Genomic DNA, 20,745 nt, shown 5'->3' on the forward strand with positions numbered 1-20,745 from the left:
TTCTGAAATGTCAGGCTTACTCAGTTTAGGGTTGCTGCTAGACTCCCTTGATTTTTGGTCATCAGCAGACTCTGGGCAGATGGGCCACTCTGGCTGATCCTGGCTGACGGGCCGCTCTGGCTGATCCTGGCCGACGGGCCGCTCTGGCTGATCCTGACCGACGGGCCGATCTGGCTGATCCTGGCCGACGGGCCGCTCTGGCTGATCCGGGCAGTCGGGCCGCTCTGGCATCTCCGGGCAGTCGGGCCGTTCTGGCATCTCCGGGCAGTCGGGCCGCTCTGGCATCTCCGGGCAGTCGGGCCGCTCTGGCGGCTCCTGACTGACGGGCGGCTCTGGCGGCTCCTGACTGACGGGCGGCTCTGGCGACTCCTGACTGACGGGCGGCTCTGGCGACTCCTGACTGACGGGCGGCTCTGGCGACTCCTGACTGACGGGCGGCTCTGGCGACTCCTGACTGACGGGCGGCTCTGGCGACTCCTGACTGACGGGCAGCTCTGGCGACTTCTGACTGAGCCGACGCACTGGAAGCCTGGTGCGTGGTGCTGGTACTGGGGTTATCAGCCTGGGAACACGCACTTCCAGGCTAATGCGGGGAGCGGGAACAGGACGAGTCGGACTGGGCTGATGCACTTGAAACCTGGTGCGTGGTGCTGGTACTGGACGTGCCAGACTGGGAACACGCACCTCTAGGCTAGTGCGTGGAGCGGGAACAGGATATATAGGACCGTGGAGGCTTACTGGCGGTCTCGAGCTTAAACCTGGCATCGCCCTTTCTGGCTGAATGCCTACTACCCCCTGGTAAATGCGGGGTGCTGGTATAGCGTGTACTGGCCTAAAAACACTTGGCCTCGCCATAATACTCATTACCCCGAAGCACGAGACATGTCCATTAACTGGCTTCTGTGACACAGTCCGGGGATTTGGCCTGGGGCTCCAAACTTGCCCCGCCAAACTACCCATATGCCCCCCCAAAAAAAATTCTTGGGGCTGCCTCTCGGGTTTAATCGGCAGTCGTGTTCCTCGGTAGCATTCCCGGTCTTTGCTCCATTTCTTCCATGGGCCCTCTCCGGCCATAACTTGCTCCCATGTCCATTTCTCCCGTTTGTCCAATTCAAATTCCCTCTGCTCCTTCCAGTCCACCTGTTGCTCCTTCCTCTGCTGCTTGGTCCTTTTGTGGTGGGAGATTCTGTCACAGTTATCGATGGTGAAGGAGGACCAAAATCCAGCAGGACTGTGTTTGTTCATCTTGAACATTTATTAAACTCAAAATGAACACCAAAACAACAAAACAAACTCACGATCCCCGAACAGTCTTCTCAGGCTCACACACGCTAGACAAGAAACAATCTCCCACAAAAACCTACACCAAACAATTACCCATATATAGGACTCTCAATCAGAGGCAACGAGGAAGCACCTGCCTCCAATTGAGAGTCCCAAACCCCAATCAACCTAACATAGAAATACATTAACCATAGAAATACATAAACATAGACCATAAACCAAAAACCCGGAAATAATAAATCAAACGCCCTTCTACCAAAACACCACCCCGAACCACATAAAACAAATACCCTCTGCCACGTCCTGACCAAACTACAATAACAATTAACCCTTATATTGGCCAGGACGTGACACACATTACAGAGATACAGACACATTACAGAGATATAGAAACATTACAGAGACACAGACACACTACATAGATACAGACACACTACAGAGACACAGACACATTACAGAGATACAGACACATTACATAGATACAGACACATTACAGAGATACAGACACATTACAGAGATACAGACACATTACAGATACAGACACATTACAGATACAGACACATTACAGAGATACAGACACATTACAGAGATACAGACACATTAGAGATACAGACACATTAGAGATACAGACACATTAGAGATACAGACACATTACAGAGATACAGACACATTACAGAGATACAGACACATTACATAGATACAGACACATTACATAGATACAGACACATTACATAGATACAGACACATTACAGAGATACAGACACATTACAGATATAGAAACATTACAGAGACACAGACACATTACAGAGATACAGACACATTACATAGATACAGACACATTACAGAGATACATTGGCTTAATTCTGATAGCATTGTGTTGTGTGACCTTGTTTCAGTGGTACTGGGTCAGAATGTCTGGAGTGTGACTTACACCAAGAAAAGTATCTGTGCCTTGAAGGGGTCAACAGTGGAGCTGCACTGCTCTTATACATATCCCAGTGGTACAGTCACAACAACCCTCTGGTTCACTGAATCTGGGACTGGTAAAGAACCTAAAGATCTAGGTCAGGACCCAGAGTATGCAGGTCGTCTGGAGTGTCATGGAGATCTAGGTCAGGACCCAGAGTATGCAGGTCGTCTGGAGTGTCATGGAGATCAGAAGAATTGTCACACACTGAGGATCACAGACCTGAGAGAGAGTGACTCTGCTGAGTACAAGTTCAGATTATTAACAGATCAGACCGGAGGGAAATATATTGGCAGTCCTGGAGTCACTCTGTCTGTCACAGGTACAGTTACGTACATTCAATATAGTTCAACTGTTGAATTCCATTTAGTTCAAGAAAATTGTCTTGGTTTGTATTTACAGTATCTGTCACTCATCTCACATCTATCTAGATAGTTGTAATGTGAGTGTGGTTCTGTATGTATGCTAAAGCATATGATGTGTGTGCTTCAGTGTATGCTGTGATTTTAGCATGTATGCTAATGAGAATGTTGTGTTAAAATCTGTTTAAATTGACTCTATTGAACCCAATACTTCCTGGAAAACAGTGGAAAGTATTACAGAGTTGACTATCCTGGCTAAATAAATCAAATTCATTAATGAATGACTATAATTACCTTATAAAGGGCAGCTATACAGACACAAAGGAGGAGAATAATGATTTGTTTCCTCATACTCTAGATGTTGTGTTGGAGATGGATCCTACATCTGTGTCAGAGAGGGAGAATGTCACACTGATATGTAGAACCAAATGTACACTGGACCCCATCACAGCCTACAGTTGGTATAAGAATGGACAGCCTATACCAAACAGCAACACCTCCTCTCCTGTCTATAGCCTATTCTCAGTCAGCAGTGAGGATACAGGCCGATACTCCTGTGCTGTAGAAGGCCATGAGGATCTCCCCTCTGCTGAAGAGACTCTCACTGTCACATGTCAGTACATTGTGGGTTTCATTTGATATACTGATTATGTTGATTCTTGAATTGGGAATAGATTGTTTTCCATATGAATAAATATGAATAAATATTTTTGTGTGTAACATCCATTTCCTTGAATTTGTATTACCACCATATCATCATTCTTTTTAATTATTATTTTTCTGATTGTCTTTTACTCTGAATTAAATTATTTCAAACTCACCTGTAAAATGTAAACACAAATGTTGCTATAAATGAATCTGGTCTTCAACACCAGATGGTCCAAGGAACACCTCAGTGTCAGTCAGTCCCTCTGGTGAAATAATGGAGGGCAGTTCAGTGACTCTGACCTGCAGCAGTGAATCCAACCCACCTGTGGACAAATACACCTGGTACAAGAAGAATGTTACCTCATCAAAAGCATCAGGACAGAGTTACAGCATCACTAACATCATCTCTGAGGACAGAGGAGAATACTACTGTGAGGCTGAGAATACAATAGCATCTAATAACTCTACAGCTCTGATGATCATTATAGCAGGTGAAGTTACATCTTCAATACTTCAATACAAAATGATGTTCAATAAGAAATGATGTTTCAAGGTAATCTTCTTCTAGTTTGCATCATTACACTTTGGTTTAAAACTATACATAGTCTTATACATACAAGTATTGCATTAATGTCCTGTATTGCAGTATATTAATTTTCAGTTCATAATAACATGTACTCATATCATCTATATTATCTTTTAGAGAAACAAACCTCAGTTCTAACTGCTGCTGTAGGAATCATAGTGGTTGTTCTGGGTGTCATACTGGCTTCATGTCTCTCTGGCTTCATGTGGTTCAGGTGAGTGAAAATGCATATTTTAAAGATTATTTCACTTTATTATCTTCATTAATTTGTTCATTCATTCATTCGTTCATTTATAAAACAGGAAGAAGGCCTCCAAATCCACCTTTGACACAAGACACACAGCAGACGACGGACAGGTGAGTCTGTTCAGACAGATGGAAGATCATTTTCGTTGCTTTGTGGGAAATGTCCACTCTTCATGCTGTCTGTCCCCAGGTCTATTTATATTGTCTGTTCTCTCTCTCCGTCAGGGAGACTCTAGTGCAGTGTATGTCAACATCTCAGGCATGGCCATGACCCCTGCTGCAGCACAGACAGTGGCCACCTTTGACCAGGAACAGGACGAGGATGTCCAGTAAGCTGCTGTGAAATTCAACCTCTCCAGTGCTGCCACCCTCTGAGCATATTCTACCATTACAACAACATAGAGTCAATACTGTATACAACATTGTGAACACACAGACAGCATCAAGGTCATTCATATGTTGCTGCTTATTGGAGGAGTAGACAAAGTCATTCAAATAAGCAAAACAGTTGACCATTAGTGACCCCTCATTGTTCTCTGAGAACTCCCTCCATCACTATCTGATGACATTTCATTGTTCTCTGAGAACTCCCTCCATCACTATCTGATGACATTTCATTGTTCTCTGAGAACTCCCTCCATCACTATCTGATGACATTTCATTGTTCTCTGAGAACTCCCTCCATCACTATCTGATGACATTTCATTGTTCTCTGAGAACTCCCTCCATCACTATCTGATGACATTTCATTGTTCTCTGAGAACTCCCTCCATCACTATCTGATGACATTTCATTGTTCTCTGAGAACTCCCTCCATCACTATCTGATGACATTTCATTGTTCTCTGAGAACTCCCTCCATCACTATCTGATGACATTTCATTGTTCTCTGAGAACTCCCTCCATCACTATCTGATGACATTTCATTGAACTCATACTATGGTGTAAAAGTAGGCATTTTGAAAAGTCACAGTTTTAATGTCTTAAAGGTTCCAGGGGTATTCTTCAGGCCAAATGGCATTTCCTGAAACTGCACTCTACAATATACATCTCAAGACAATTACTATGACATGTCTATAACCTGTTGGGGCTACAGGTTAGCAATGAACCCCGAGACGGGATTGCTAACAAGGCTGGAAATTCAAAACATCAAAAATCTAATAATTTCAATTTCTCAAACAATCAACTATTTTACACAATTTAAAAGATAAACATCTCCTTAATCTAACCACATTGTTCGATTTTCAAAGAGGCTTTACGGCAAAAGCATAAAGTTAGATTATGTTAGGACAGTACATAGCCACAAAAGTACAAACATCCAGTTTCAATTCAAGGTCAGGCGTCACCAAAAGCAGAAACCAGCTAAAATTATGCACCAACCTTTGACAATCTCCATCAGATGACACTCCTAGGACATTATGTTATACAATACATGCATTTTTTGTTCCATCAAGTTCATATTTATATCCAAAAACAGCATTTTACAGTAGCGTGAAATTCCGATTTTTTTCTTCTCTGAAATGCTTCCGGTGAACATAACAAAATTACTATTCGAAAACATTGGTAAATTATAATATTGTCATTCAAAGAATAATATATTATCATCTCGTAATTGCTACCGAATGGCCAGATCTCAAAATAACTTTACTGGGAAATCACATTTTGCAATAAACGGGGTGCTATGCTAAGAACAATAAGCTATGCTATACAGTTAGCATCATCTAATATCGATAATAACATTGTAAATATCCCCTTACCTTTGATTATCTCCACCAGAAGGCACTGCCAGGAATCCCAGGTCCAGAACAAATGTGGTTTCTTTTGACAAAGTTCATAATTTATGTCCAAATAACACCAAGTAGTTAGCGTTCATTATGCTCCCACAAAACGTGGTGGGGGGGGTGTAAAATCACGCCGAAAAGCTAAAAAAACCTAGTAAATAATCTATTTACGTTCGTTCAAACATGTCAAACGTTGTTTAGCATTAATCTTTTGGTCCATTTTTAACGTTAAACATCAGTAATATTTTCACACAACCTATCCTATGTCTAGATAAACAATTATGACAAACTCACGCTTCTCAGATTTATGCGCAGGCGCCAAAAAATGAAGTGACGACATGTCAACTTCCATGCATTCTAATTTGCTCTCTGTTTATCATAGACGCTTCAAACAACTTTATAAAGATCGTTGACATCTAGTGGAAGCCGTAGGAGTTGCGAAATGAATCCTTTCTCACTATGGTATCTATAAAACAATGACACTAAATAGTACAGTCACAAAATTCAAAAAAAATGTTTTATCTATTTTTCACAGGTTTTTGCCTGCAATATGAGTTTTGTTATACTTACAGACACCATTCAAACTGTTTTAGAAAATTCAGAGTGTTTTCTATCCGAATGTCTTAATAATATGCATATCCTAGCTTCTGAGTTGGTGTAGGAGGCAGTTAAAAATGGGCACATATTTTCTTCAAAATTTCTCAATACTGCCCCCTAGCCCCAACAGGAGTGATGTGATGAGGGTTTTAAGGAATGGCTCTGGTTCCATTCTAAATGGCACCCTATTCCCTATTTAGTTCACTACTGGTCAAAAGTAGTGCACTATAAGGGAGTAGGGTGCCATTTGGGAGTCACATTCAGTTTAATGGATGTTTCTTTCTCCAGGCCCACGGTGGAACAAGCAGCTGAGGAGGACCCCTCTGTTCTCTACAGTACAGTCAACAAACCCAGAACCAAGAAGACCTGAACACAACAAACCCAGAACCATGAAGACATGAACACAACAAACCCAGAACCAAGAAGACATGAACACAACAAACCCAGAACCAAGAAGACATGAACACAACAAACCCAGAACCATGAAGACCTGAACACAACAAACCCAGAACCATGAACACAACAAACCCAAAACCAAGAAGACATGAACACAACAAACCCAGAACCATGAAGACATGAACACAACAAACCCAGAACCATGAAGACCTGAACACAACAAACCCAGAACCATGAAGACATGAACACAACAAACCCAGAACCATGAAGACATGAACACAACAAACCCAGAACCATGAAGACATGAACACAACAAACCCAGAACCAAGAAGACATGAACACAACAAACCCAGAACCATGAAGACATGAACACAACAAACCCAGAACCATGAAGACATGAACACAACAAACCCAGAACCATGAAGACATGTAACCTTTATTTACCAATCACGGCCAGTTGTGACAGCCTGGACTCGAACCGGGGTGTCTGTAGTGACACCTCTAGCACTGAGATGTAGTGTCTTAGACCGCTGTGCCACTCGGGAGCCCCAACATCATGTTCTAGTGCTGTCCCCACCTAAAATAAATCTTGGTCAACCAAGAGTCATCTGTCATTTCTACCAATCGATTGGTTGAAATGTTATGTGTATTTTTCCATATATAGACACACCCCATGTGTTTTAATAAAATCAACTATATGTACTGAAATGGTCTGATGCTTTTAGCATGCTGTTTGATTAAATAATTAACTTCCCTGGGCTAGGTGGGACGCCTGCGTCCCACCCTAGTCAACAGCCAGTGGAATCGTGTGGCGCGAAATACAAATACCTAAAAAATGCTATAACTTCAATTTCTCAAACATATGACTATTTTACACCATTTGAAAGACAAGACTCTCGTTAATCTAACCACATTGTCCGATTTCAAAAAGGCTTTACAGCGAAAGCAAAACATTAGATTATGTCAGGAGAGTACCCTGTCAAAAATAATCACACAGCCATTTTCAAAGCAAGAATATATGTCACAAAAACCAAAAATATGAGTCCTACAGTAGGTCTATGTTGTTGTTAGGTGAAGTTATGGGTCCTACAGTAGGTCTATGGTATTGGTATAACTAGCAGTTTCTGCATTAGCATGGAGGAGTTTCTGCAACCAAATTGCGTGTGCATCTATTTTAGCAGATTAGATTACATTTGCAGATATAGTACATCCATAACTAGTGGTTTCCTCATTACCAGATATACTACATCCATAACTAGTGGTTTCCTCATTACCAGATATACTACATCCATAACTAGTGGTTTCCTCGTTACCAGATATACTACATCCATAACTAGTGGTTTCCTCATTACCAGATATACTACATCCATAACTAGCGGTTTCCTCATTACCAGATATACTACATCCATAACCAGTGGTTTCCTCATTACCAGATATACTACATCCATAACTAGTGGTTTCCTCGTTACCAGATATACTACATCCATAACTAGTGGTTTCCTCATTACCAGATATACTACATCCATAACTAGCGGTTTCCTCATTACCAGATATACTACATCCATAACTAGTGGTTTCCTCATTAGCAGATATACTACATCCATAACTAGTGGTTTCCTCATTACCAGATATACTACATCCATAACTAGTGGTTTCCTCATTAGCAGATATACTACATCCATAACTAGTGGTTTCCTCATTACCAGATATACTACATCCATAACTAATGGTTTCCTCATTACCAGATATACTACATCCATAACTAGCGGTTTCCTCATTAGCAGATATACTACATCCATAACTAGTGGTTTCCTCATTACCAGATATACTACATCCATAACTAGTGGTTTCCTCATTACCAGATATACTACATCCATAACTAGTGGTTTCCTCATTACCAGATATACTACATCCATAACTAGTGGTTTCCTCATTACCAGATATACTACATCCATAACTAGTGGTTTCCTCATTACCAGACATACTACATCCATAACTAGTGGTTTCCTCATTACCAGATATACTACATCCATAACTAGTGGTTTCCTCATTACCAGATATACTACATCCATAACTAGTGGTTTCCTCATTACCAGATATACTACATCCATAACTAGTGGTTTCCTCATTACCAGATATACTACATCCATAACTAGTGGTTTCCTCATTACCAGATATACTACATCCATAACTATCGGTTTCCTTATTAGCAGATATACTACATCCATAACTAGTGGTTTCCTCATTACCAGATATACTACATCCATAACTAGTGGTTTCCTCATTACCAGATATACTATATCCATAACTAGTGGTTTCCTCATTAGCAGATATACTACATCCATAACTAGTGGTTTCCTCATTACCAGATATACTACATCCGTAACTATCGGTTTCCTTATTAGCAGGGAGGAGTTTCTGCAATCAAATTGTCCTCGTGCTGCATTTTATTAAACACAGAAAGGGGCCTATATTGGAGACCAAAAGTCGTCTGGCACACTGCTTAGGATTTCAACAACTTTAATAACTTATTTCTAGCCTACAAACATCATGTTACTACTAATGTGAAAACAAGACAAAAAAATATGACTATTCTTGCTCATTTTAGGACAATTGTCAAATAATTGTAACATTCATTACTGACTTAAATTGTTTACAACATCATGGCTACGCTGTTGGCATCACCTTTTACAGTGGATTTCCGCTGTTGTGGGCCTTTAACCATCTGTCTGACTTTGTTGTTCACACAGGAGAGAGACAGGACTATCATGGATCCTCTGGGGAGCCTCAACAACCTCATGATGCTGAAGAGGCAGAGAAGAGTCTCTCCACATCAGAACACCTCAAGAAACACCTGCAGAGACGAAGATCTCTCACATGGAAATCTTACTGCAAATCTTCATCGGAACTTAAAATACACCAGCGAGTACACACAGGAGAGAAATCTCACCACTGTTTTGATTGTGGGAAGAGTTACTTAAGATCAAAATCGGCCAAACCCTCCCCTAACCCGGACAACGGTGGGCCAATTGTGTGTCGCCCCATGGGCCTCCCGGTTTCGGCCGGCTGCAACAGAGCTTGGACTCGAACCCAGAATCTCTAATGGCACAGCTTAGGCCACTTGCTCACCATTTTTGCTCCAGGCAGATATACTACATCCATAACTAGCGGTTTCTGCATTAGCAGGGAGGTGTTTCTGCAATCAAATTGTGTGTGCATCGCCCTTGTCGCAATTTTAGCAAACACAGAAAAAGATGCTTATATTTGAGAACAAAAGTGGCCTGGCACACTGCTTAGGAGTTCAACACCTTTTACTTATTTCTAGTTACTACTAATGTGAAAACAAGACTAAATATGACTATTGTTGCTCACTTGACTGTCTTAAGACAATTGTCAAGTAATTTTAACATTCATTACAGACTCAATTGTTGTACAGTATCATGGCTACGCTGTTGGCATCACCTTTTTCAGTGGATTTCTGCTGTTGTGAGCCTTTAACTATCTGTCTGACTTGTTCACACAGGAGAGAGACGTGACTATCATGGATCCTCTGGGGAGTCTCAACATCATGATGCTAACAAGTCAGAGAAGAGTCTGTCCAGATTCTATCACCTCAAGAAACACCAGCAGAGACCCACAGGGAAGAAATCTATCTGCTGCTCTGACTGTGGAAAACATTGCAAATCTTCATCAGAACTTAAAATACACCAGCGAACACACACAGGAGAGAAATCTCACCACTGTTTTGATTGTGGGAAGAGTTACTTAAGATTAAAAGCACTAAAAGTACACCTGAGAATTCACACTGGAGAGAAACCTTACAGCTGTGATCAATGTGGGAAGAGTTTTACTACATTTAGCTATCTGACTATACACCAGAGAACACATACAGGAGAGAAACCGTACAGCTGTACTGAATGTGGGAAGAGTTTTACTCAGTCAAGCAACCTGTTATCACACCAGAGGATACACACAGGAGAGAAATCTTTTAGTTGTAATCAATGTGTGAAAAGTTTTATTTCATCTAGTTACCTGACTGTACACCAGAGAACACACACAGGAGAGAAACCTTATAGCTGTGATCAATGTGGGAAGAGTTTTACTCGGCCAGACAGCCTGATAATACACCAGAGAACACACACAGGAGAGAAACCTTATAGCTGTGATCAATGTGGGAAGACTTATATTTCATCTTGCCATCTGACTAAACACCAGCGAGTACACACAGGAGAGAAATCTTATAGCTGTAATCAATGTGGGAAGAGTTTTACTCGGTCAGACAACCTGATATTACACCAGAGAACACACATAGGAGAGAAACCTTATAGCTGTGATCAATGTGGGAAGAGTTTTACTACATCTGGCTCTCTGACTCTACACCAGAGAACACACACAGGAGAGAAATCATAGCTGTGATCAGTGTGACAAGAGATTCTCCGATAAGACATCTGATCAAACATCAGAAAATACATGAAGGAGTTGTTTCATGATATCAATGAAATCTCACAATGTAGAATGTTTAACATTGTAGAAGGAGTATTTTAATAATGTCACAATGTAGAACCCTAAACGTTTGTCCCCTGTTCTATTGATTTCAACATGATATGGATATTAGCCTCAGGGGGGAAATCCAGGCTCTGAAATCGAAGAGTTACTATTTATGAGATTTAATAAAAAGTGACTAACAAAAAAAGAGTTGTGTTACACTTACCATGTTGGTGACCCACTGGAATCAAAATGTATCTGGCTGTTTTCTACAAATTGTCCTCTAACCAGTGATGTACACATTATTCCCAGATTCTGTGTGGTTTTTGAGCTGTTCGTTTTAACAGGACATGCAACCTCATCTCCCTCCTGTCGTACAATTGATTTCAACATGATATCGATGAGTTATGACAAATAAGTGTTGTGTTCCTTTGTTTACCGACCCCTAAATTTAACTGCATCACTTCAAAATGTAGCTGACTGTCTTCTGCAGGTTGTCCTCTAACCAGTGAGGTGAAAGATATCTCCATTTCCAATTTTTTTTTTTTTTGTTGTGTTAGTTTCAAGAGCAGATTCAACCTGATTTCCCCCCAAATGGATATTAGATTTGTGTTTAGCTAGTGCGTTGCTATGGATCTTTATTTATTTTGACTGCACGTTTTTCCGTATTGGAGATACATTTTGTTTGGGCTCGTTCCAAGGGGACAAGAGTTCTAGAAGCTAGTGAGTTTTAGGAAGACGAGAGTTCTAGAAGCTAGTGAGTTTTAGGAAGACGAGAGTTCTAGAAGCTAGTGAGTTTTAGGAAGAGGAGAGTTCTAGAAGCTAGTGAGTTTTAGGAAGATGAGTGTTCTAGAAGCTAGTGGGATTTAGGATTCTATAGAAAGAAAAAGGAGAAAAATTATACTATTGTATATTATTATTTAGAAATACGTGTTTTTTTCTTGTTTTTAATTGTTGACATCCAGTAGACACCATGTTTATATTGTAGAAGGTGAAGCATTGTAGTTGATTATAATGTGAAATGGAAGTTGTTTTCTGTTGGTGGTGAGCAAACTTTTCCAACAAAAATATAGGATATATTTGTTGTCTTAAAGGGGAAGGTGTTACAGGCTTTGGTTTTTCCATTTATGTTTTGAGGTTGGACTTTAGCACGTCTAGCTCGTTAGCACGTCTAGCTCGTTAGCACGTCTAGCTCGTTAGCCCGTCTCGCTCGTTAGCACGTCTAGCTCGTTAGCCCGTCTAGCTCGTTAGCCCGTCTCGCTCGTTAGCACGTCTCGCTCGTTAGCCCGTCTAGCTCGTTAGCACGTCTAGCTCCGTCAGCACGTCTAGCCCGTCAGCACGTCTAGCTCGTTAGCACGTCTAGCTCGTTAGCACGTAGGACGCACTGATTGGTGTCACCTCGTTAGTCAGTATGTGTTACACCTGTGCTGGCTTGTCCATCTCGTTAGTGGGAAGGTGTTTCACCTGAGCTGGTCCAGGTTCTATTTAAGAGTGTCTGGCCCAGTGCTCCAGTTGTCTTGATACATGTGGAGAGTCAACACCTTTAGTTGCTCCACCTTTTTGGTTTACTTCCTGTCTTTAAGTTTGGTGTGGGTTTTTCTTTTGTTTTCCTCTTCTTGGGCAGATTTAGTGGGTCTCATGGTGGGTGTCTTTTAGGTCCCAGTTGTTGTTACTAGTCAACTTTCAGTGTCCCAAGCTTATATTTTGGGTTGGATATTGCATCCAATTAACATTTTAATCATTAGTTTTTCAGTTTAGTCTTCTGTTTTTTATCCTCTTATGTTTGTTGTGTACTAAATATTTCTGTTTATTTTCAATGTTTTTAAAAATATTTTTCCTGTGAAGCCATTTTGTTGCATCCATGTCTGAAATGTGCTGTATGAATCAAGCTTGATTTGATTTGACCATATAATAAAACAAATGAACCCAGTGACTGACCAATCAACAGACTGCTGAAGTGGTAAACACCACCCCCGGCTCTACCAGGGGCTTGAGGTGGTCTCCCACAGCTCTGCTTATGTCATGTTCTGTGGCCTTGCTGTTCCATTTCTTGACTGCACCTGCAACACAGAAACACATTTAGTCATATTATATAAACCACTCAAAGTAATGGATATGGAGCATCTATGGCCTCAGTTACACCTGGCACCTAAATGTGACTTCTGTCATCTGATCTCTCCAAGCTGCATTAGGTTCAGATCTACCAGGATGGGCTTTTGATATAGTATGGATACAGTCAGGCCACTGAATATGCATCAGCAATGTAAAGAGATGTTGGGGAAAAGTACATTATACACAAATGACCTTCGTAATATCAAAGAACAAATGTGTGTGCCTGAGGGGAAATTAACTTCATACAGCCAAGGGAGGTGAGAAATTACACCAATATCAGTGGACAATTTGCACTAATGTAAATAAACATAGATGGAACATATTCCCTTTTGCTGATGTGATGAACCGCTAAGGGGACATAAATATTTACCATCTAAACCATGTGTGACCTCTCACCTCTCTGGCTGTAGAAGTGTTCTGCCTAACCAGTCCCTCAACAGCTCTCTGACTGAGCTCCACCCTCACTGGGTCTTCAGAGGAGAGGAAGGCTGAGGAGGGATGGAAGGATGAATGGATCAGTCAGTCAATAATGTGTAGAGCTGCTGTCTATGCTGTCTGACTAAATCACTATTTTAGTAGTTCATTAAAGTAAATAAGGCTTTATGACTGCTGAATACCAACTATCAATCACTTAGATCATGTATTTTCAGGTAGAGATACATCCTTGGGACGTCCCTAGCCCGTTGAAGTTGACATTTAAAATGGTTAAGGTTAGGGGTTAAGGTTAGGGTTTAGGGTAGGGATGTCCCAAGGATCCCAGATAGCATTGACCATTGTGCATTCTTCTGTCTCTTTTACATAGCAGGTGATGAGTTCTGACTTCTGAACTTGAAAATATTAAATATCCTTATTATGTGAAATTGAATGAAACAATAATGTATGTTGATGGTCATATAATGTACAATATTCCATGATGTTTCTATATGATAACAATACAGTAATATATTTAATATGATGTACAATATTCCATGATGTTTCTATATGATAACAATAGAGTAATATATTTAATATGATGTACAATATTCCATGATGTTTCTATATGATAACAATAGAGTAATATATTTAATATGATGTACAATGTTCCATGATGTTTCTATATGATAACAATACAGTAATATATTTAATATGTCATATTTTTTAACAATTTCACTAATTCATTTTAATGAACTTAATCATTATGACACACCCCTCACTATTGTCATTGGTTGCACTAATTGCACTGTTTGTCTACATAACCTGGTTCAAGTATTAATGACATCACCCTGAAGAAGGCACAGTGATGCTGAAACGTTGGTAAATACCCATTCAATTGCTGGGAGTTTATACATGGAGTGTGCGACTTTATTTATTTTGATAGTTTATAGTTTATTCGCCGTTAGTCAGCACCTCCTCACAAACTATTTTTCTGGGTGTGCGCCAGCTCATGTTTTTTAACCTGTTAGGGGTAGGGGGCAGTATTTACACGGCCGGATAAAAAACGCCCCTGATTTAATCTGGTTATTACTGCTGCCCAGAAACTAGAATATGCATATAATTGGCTTTGGGTAGAAAACACCCTAAAGTTTCTAAAACTGTTTGAATGGTGTCTGTGAGTATAACAGAATTCATATCGCAGGCAAAAACCTGAGAAGATTCTGTACAGGAAGTGCCCTCTCTGACCATTCCTAGGGCTTCTTGACTCTCTTTATTGAAAACTTAGGATCTTTGCTGTAACGTGACACTTCCTACGGCTCCCATAGGCTCTCAGAACTCGGGAAAAAGCTGAATGATGTCTTTGCAGCCCCTGGCTGAAAAACATTAGCGCCTTTGGTAAGTGGTCTATCAGAGGACAATGAGACTGAGGCGCATGCACGAGGCGACCCCATGTTTTTATTTTCTCTGTCTTTGAACTAAACACGCTTTCCCGGTCGGAATATTATCGCTTTTTTACGAGAAAAATGGCATCAAAATTGATTTTAAACAGCGGTTGACATGCTTCGAAGTACGGTAATGGAATATTTAGAAATGTTTTGTCACGAAACGCGTCGGGCGCGTCACCCTTATTTACCCTTCGGATAGTGTCTTGAACGCACGAACAAAACAGAGGATATTTGAACATAACTATGGATTATTTTGAACCAAACCAACATTTGTTATTGAAGTAGAAGTCCTGGGAGTGTATTCTGACGAAGAACAGCAAAGGTAATAACATTTTTCGTATAGTAAATCTGACTTTGGTGAGGGCTAAATTTGGTGGGTGTCTAAATAGCTAGCCCTGTGATGCTGGGCTATCTACTCAAAATATTGCAAAATGTGCTTTCACCGAAAAGCTATTTTAAAATCGGACATAGCGAGTGCATAAAGGAATTCTGTATCTATAATTCTTAAAATAATTGTTATGTTTTTTGTGAACGTTTATCGTGAGTAATTTAGTAAATTCACCGGAAGTGTTCGGTGGGAATGCTAGTTCTGAACGTCACATGCTAATGTAAAAAGCTGGTTTTTGATATAAATATGAACTTGATTGAACAAAACATGCATGTATTGTATAACATAATGTCCTAGGATTGTCATCTGATGAAGATCATCAAAGGTTAGTGCTGCATTTAGCTGTGGTTTGGGTTTATGTGACATTATATGCTAGCTTGAAAAATGGGTGTCTGATTATTTCTGGCTGGGTACTCCGCTGACATAATCTAATGTTTTGCTTTCGTTGTAAAGCCTTTTTGAAATCGGACAGTGTGGTTAGATTAACGAGAGTCTTGTCTTTAAAATGGTGTAAAATAGTCATATGTTTGAGAAATTGAAGTAATAGCATTTCTAAGGTATTTGAATATCCCGCCACGGGATTACACTGGCTGTTGCGTAGCCCAGAGAGGTTTTTTAAGGGTAGGTAACAACACACCCGCCACGCTGATCCTCAACACAGGGGCCCCTCTGGGGTGCTGCTCAGTCTCCTCCTGTAGTCCCTGTTCACTCATGACTGCACGGCCAGGCACGACTCCAACACCATTATTAAGTTTGCCCATGCCACAATAGTGGTAGGCCTGATCACCAACAACGATGAGACAGGGAGGTCAGGAGGTCAGAGACCTGGCCATGTGGTGCCAGGAAAACAACCTCTCCCTCAACGTGATCAAGACAAAGGAGATGATTGTGGACTACAGGAAAAGGAAGACAGCACGCCCCCATTCTCATCGACGGGGCTGTAGTGGAGCAGGTTGAGAGCTTCAGGTTCCTTGGTGTCCACATCACTAACAAACTATCATGGTCCAAGCACACCACGATAATTGTGAAGAGGGCACGACAAAACCTATTCCTCCTCAAGAGACTGAAAAGATTTAGCATGGGTCCTCAGATCCTCAAAAGCTTCTACAGCTGCACCATCGAGAGCATCCTGACTGGTTGCATCTCTGCCTGGTATGGCAACTGCTCTGCCTCCGACCGCAAGGCACTACAGAGGGTAGTGCGTACAGCCCAGTACATCACTGGGGCCAAGCTCCCTGCCATCCAAGACCTCTTTACCAGGCGGTGTCAGAGGAAGCCCCCCCCCCCCCCCCCCCCCACTCTCTGTTATCATCTATGCATAGTCACTTTAATAACTCTACCTACATGTACATATTCACCGTCTCACCTCATACTGTATTGGAGCAGCAGCAGCTGACTGCCTGGTTCAACATCAGTTCACCGTCTCACCTCATACTGTATTGGAGCAGCAGCAGCTGACTGCCCAGTTCAACATCAGTTCACCGTCTCACCTCATACTGTATTGGAGCAGCAGCAGCTGACTGCCCGGTTCAACATCAGTTCACCGTCTCACCTCATACTGTATTGGAGCAGCTGACTGCCCGGTTCAACATCAGTTCACCGTCTCACCTCATACTGTATTGGAGCAGCAGCAGCTGACTGCCCGGTTCAACATCAGTTCACCGTCTCACCTCATACTGTATTGGAGCAGCAGCAGCTGACTGCCCAGTTCAACATCAGTTCACCGTCTCACCTCATACTGTATTGGAGCAGCAGCAGCTGACTGCCCAGTTCAACATCAGTTCACCGTCTCACCTCATACTGTATTGGAGCAGCAGCAGCTGACTGCCCAGTTCAACATCAGTTCATCGTCTCACCTCATACTGTATTGGAGCAGCAGCAGCTGACTGCCCAGTTCACCGTCTCACCTCATACTGTATTGGAGCAGCAGCAGCTGACTGCCCAGTTCACCGTCTCACCTCATACTGTATTGGAGCAGCAGCAGCTGACTGCCCAGTTCATCGTCTCACCTCATATTGTATTGGAGCAGCAGCAGCTGACTTGATCGTTGATACTAATCATCATGTTTGAATCTGAGAGTAAATAGAGCCGACTACACTCTAAAAATGAAGGGTTCAACTGGAGTTGTTCTCAGATCCCCTAAGAACCGTAGGGTTCTTGGTCAATGAAAAAAAGCCCAAAAGGTTCTTCAAAGAACTTGTTAGAAGGTGGGTTCATCGAGGAACCTCCGTTGTTGCTGGACTTCTTCCGGGAACTTCGCAATTACAACTGAAAACGATGGTGACAAGTTTGGATGCGACAACAGTTAAAAAGGTTAAGTTGGGTTGATGTTTGGCTCTGAATATGTCTCGAAATAATGTATTATAATAATATAACATACTAATAATAGTTTTCTGTGAATATCTTCCATAACGTTACAAAAGTTAATGAACGTAAATATTAGAAAGCCGGGTTTGACCGTCGGCGTTGTATGAGCTACAGTACAGTACCGTTAGCTAGCTAGCTAACGTTATGTCCTAACTAGGCACAACTAGGTTTGGATTATTTCCTCAACTATATTCTTTCCCATATATTGTATATCGTTTCCATAAAGCCAACACGGCTTTACACTCATTAATGTAAGTTTCCAATCTAGAGCAGTTTTCACTTTTGTGATAATGAACTAGCTAACGTTAGCTTCGTTAACTAACTAACTAACTAACTAACTAACTAACTAACTAACTAACTAACTAACTAAGGACGGTGACCTGTCCAGACGAGATGTTACAACGAACTGAATCATCAATGGAGGTCTTCCTCTTTATATAGCCTGCTACAGCATGCAATACTATTAACTCACAAGGGGGCATAACGTTACATGGACAATACTATCCCATTCTGGAAACGTTACATGTACAATACTATCCCATTTTGGAAACGTTACATGTACAATACTATCCCATTTTGGAAACGTTACATGGACAATACTATCCCATTTTGGAAAAGTTACATGTACAATACTATCCCATTTTGGAAACGTTACATGGACAATACTATCCCATTTTGGAAAAGTTACATGTACAATATTATCCCATTTTGGAAACGTTACATGGACAATACTATTCCATTTTGGAAACGTTACATGTACAATACTATCCCATTTTGGAAACGTTACATGTACAATACTATCCCATCTTGGAAACGTTACATGTACAATACTATCCCATTTTGGAAACGTTACATGTACAATACTATCCCATTTTGGAAACGTTACATGTCCGCCCCCTTGTGGAGGGAAATTAATATCTTAGATGGTACAGAACATGGACACAATGCAATTGGGATCAAGAAGAAGGTACAGATATGTTGTAGGACAGCTGCATTTGAAGTGTACATTTAACCTACATAGCAGTCAATACAAACTGACATCTATTAGCATACAAATGTGTGCAAATGATCTTTTCAGATCTTCTCAGAAATGAATTAGGTCCATGGAATGGATATAGACAAAAAGAGAATTCAAGGACTATCAGAGGTAGAGAGGCGAGGCAGGGGTGAGGACATCATCCTGCTATTTTGACAGTCCCTGAAGGACAATACAGAAGAGGGATTTGCTCTTATTCCTTCCCTTTCTCTAATGTATTTTGTAATAAAATGAGCAAGTGTAGTAAGATCATTGCTTTACTTTACTAGGACTGGAGACCACAGCAGTGATTCTGCTCTTGCCCTACCTCTTCAATGAGGACCCGAGTGGCCTTTATGTCCGTGACAAGGTATGTCTATGCACCAATCATCTGTTTCTTCATAAACATAGGGGTGCATGCTTATATAAAACTACAGCTGAACATTTGTTATGTTCTTTGTTAATTGTTTGTGTATTAATCTTTTCTTACTTTTGTTGACACAGATTTCACCGCTCTTCACTCCTTTACTGCACATCGGTGGAAATCCATTTCACCATGAGAGTGAAATCCCGCTGGCCTTTGATGGGGAGAACATCCAGGCCCTCGAGGACGTCCCCATGGGACTTGGGGCTCTGCTACGACTGGATTTTTATTTTCCCTTAAATTTCCCCAAAATGCCAGAAAAACACTTATGTTGTTAAGTGACTGTGTTCTGGGGATAAGAGAAGTTGGGGTGAAGTTACCAGGGCCGGTCATAAAGATGGAAAACTTCCTAACATAACTAAGTGAATATGATATACACACTAAAGCTGAAAAATCTGTATTTAGCATCAAGTCTACAATATTGTTAGTTTACCTATGATTCATTTTTAATGTTGTTTTTATTGTACATCATTATTTATAAATGTCATGAAAAGCACTAAGTAAATGTATTATTTATTATGGTCTGACATGTCTGCAGAAATGTTGCAATTTTGTAATGTGTTTTGTTTGGTAAATGGTTTTGTAAATATTAATTCACATTTGTGGTGCCACTAAATAAACAATTTATTATTTAAATCAATATTGTGAATATTATTATTATTATTATTCAAATGTTTTTATAATGGAGGGAGGATGGACAGGGAGTTAAAAAAAATTACCCCAAAAGGTTATTTGAGGAACCATGATAAGGGGTTCTTCAAAGAACTTTTAGGGGTTCCCCCACAGTTCCAATTTGAAGAACCCCTAAAGGATACTCCAGGAACCTTTACTTTTTAGAGTGTATATTGATAAAAGTCACCTTGTCCGAGAGGGCAGTTTTATTTCAAATGTAGTACCTGGAAGGAGAACACTACATTACACTCATTAACGTAAGTTTCCAATCTAGAGCAGTTCTCACTTTTGTGATAATGAACTAGCTAATGTTAGCTTCGTTAACTAACTAACTAACTAACTAAACTCCCCCCCAACTCCTCTCATACCAGGAAGAACCCCCCCCCCCCATTTCAAATGTAGATTTACATGTATTTGAAATGTAGTACCCGGACTGAGAAAATCCAATAAGCGTTTTATAGTTACATTGTTAGGGTAACTTACCCTAAAGTGGACATACTCCCATCAGTTTCTGAGACAACTGCTCAGACTTTGTAGACAGTTTAATAATGCTTAAA

The 20,745-nt window shown here is 40.8% G+C and overlaps 1 protein-coding gene across 4 annotated transcripts in view; it reads left to right on the forward strand.

Annotated features, from left to right (window-relative positions):
* The window catches only part of LOC123735852 (cell adhesion molecule CEACAM6-like), a 214,862-nt gene extending 206,424 nt beyond the window's left edge, over positions 1-8,438 (forward strand). For 2 of the 4 annotated variants that reach the window (XM_082971336.1, XM_082971334.1), the window contains 8 exons: positions 2,181-2,348; positions 2,397-2,573; positions 2,972-3,226; positions 3,489-3,752; positions 3,965-4,061; positions 4,150-4,204; positions 4,319-4,422; positions 6,759-8,437. In XM_082971336.1, the coding sequence (XP_082827462.1) occupies positions 2,181-2,348; positions 2,397-2,573; positions 2,972-3,226; positions 3,489-3,752; positions 3,965-4,061; positions 4,150-4,204; positions 4,319-4,422; positions 6,759-6,840 (1,202 nt within the window). In that variant the 3' untranslated portion in view covers positions 6,841-8,437. Of the gene's footprint in view, positions 1-2,180; positions 2,574-2,971; positions 3,227-3,488; positions 3,753-3,964; positions 4,062-4,149; positions 4,205-4,318; positions 4,423-6,758 lie in introns of all 4 variants that reach the window. The other 2 variants (XM_082971335.1, XM_082971333.1) reach the window with 1 other exon arrangement.
* Positions 8,439-20,745: the final 12,307 nt, after the last annotated feature.

This window comes from Salmo salar, unplaced genomic scaffold, assembly GCF_965601325.2.
Source record: "Salmo salar unplaced genomic scaffold, fSalSal1 ptg000257l, whole genome shotgun sequence".
NCBI classification, from domain to species: Eukaryota; Metazoa; Chordata; class Actinopteri; order Salmoniformes; family Salmonidae; genus Salmo; species Salmo salar.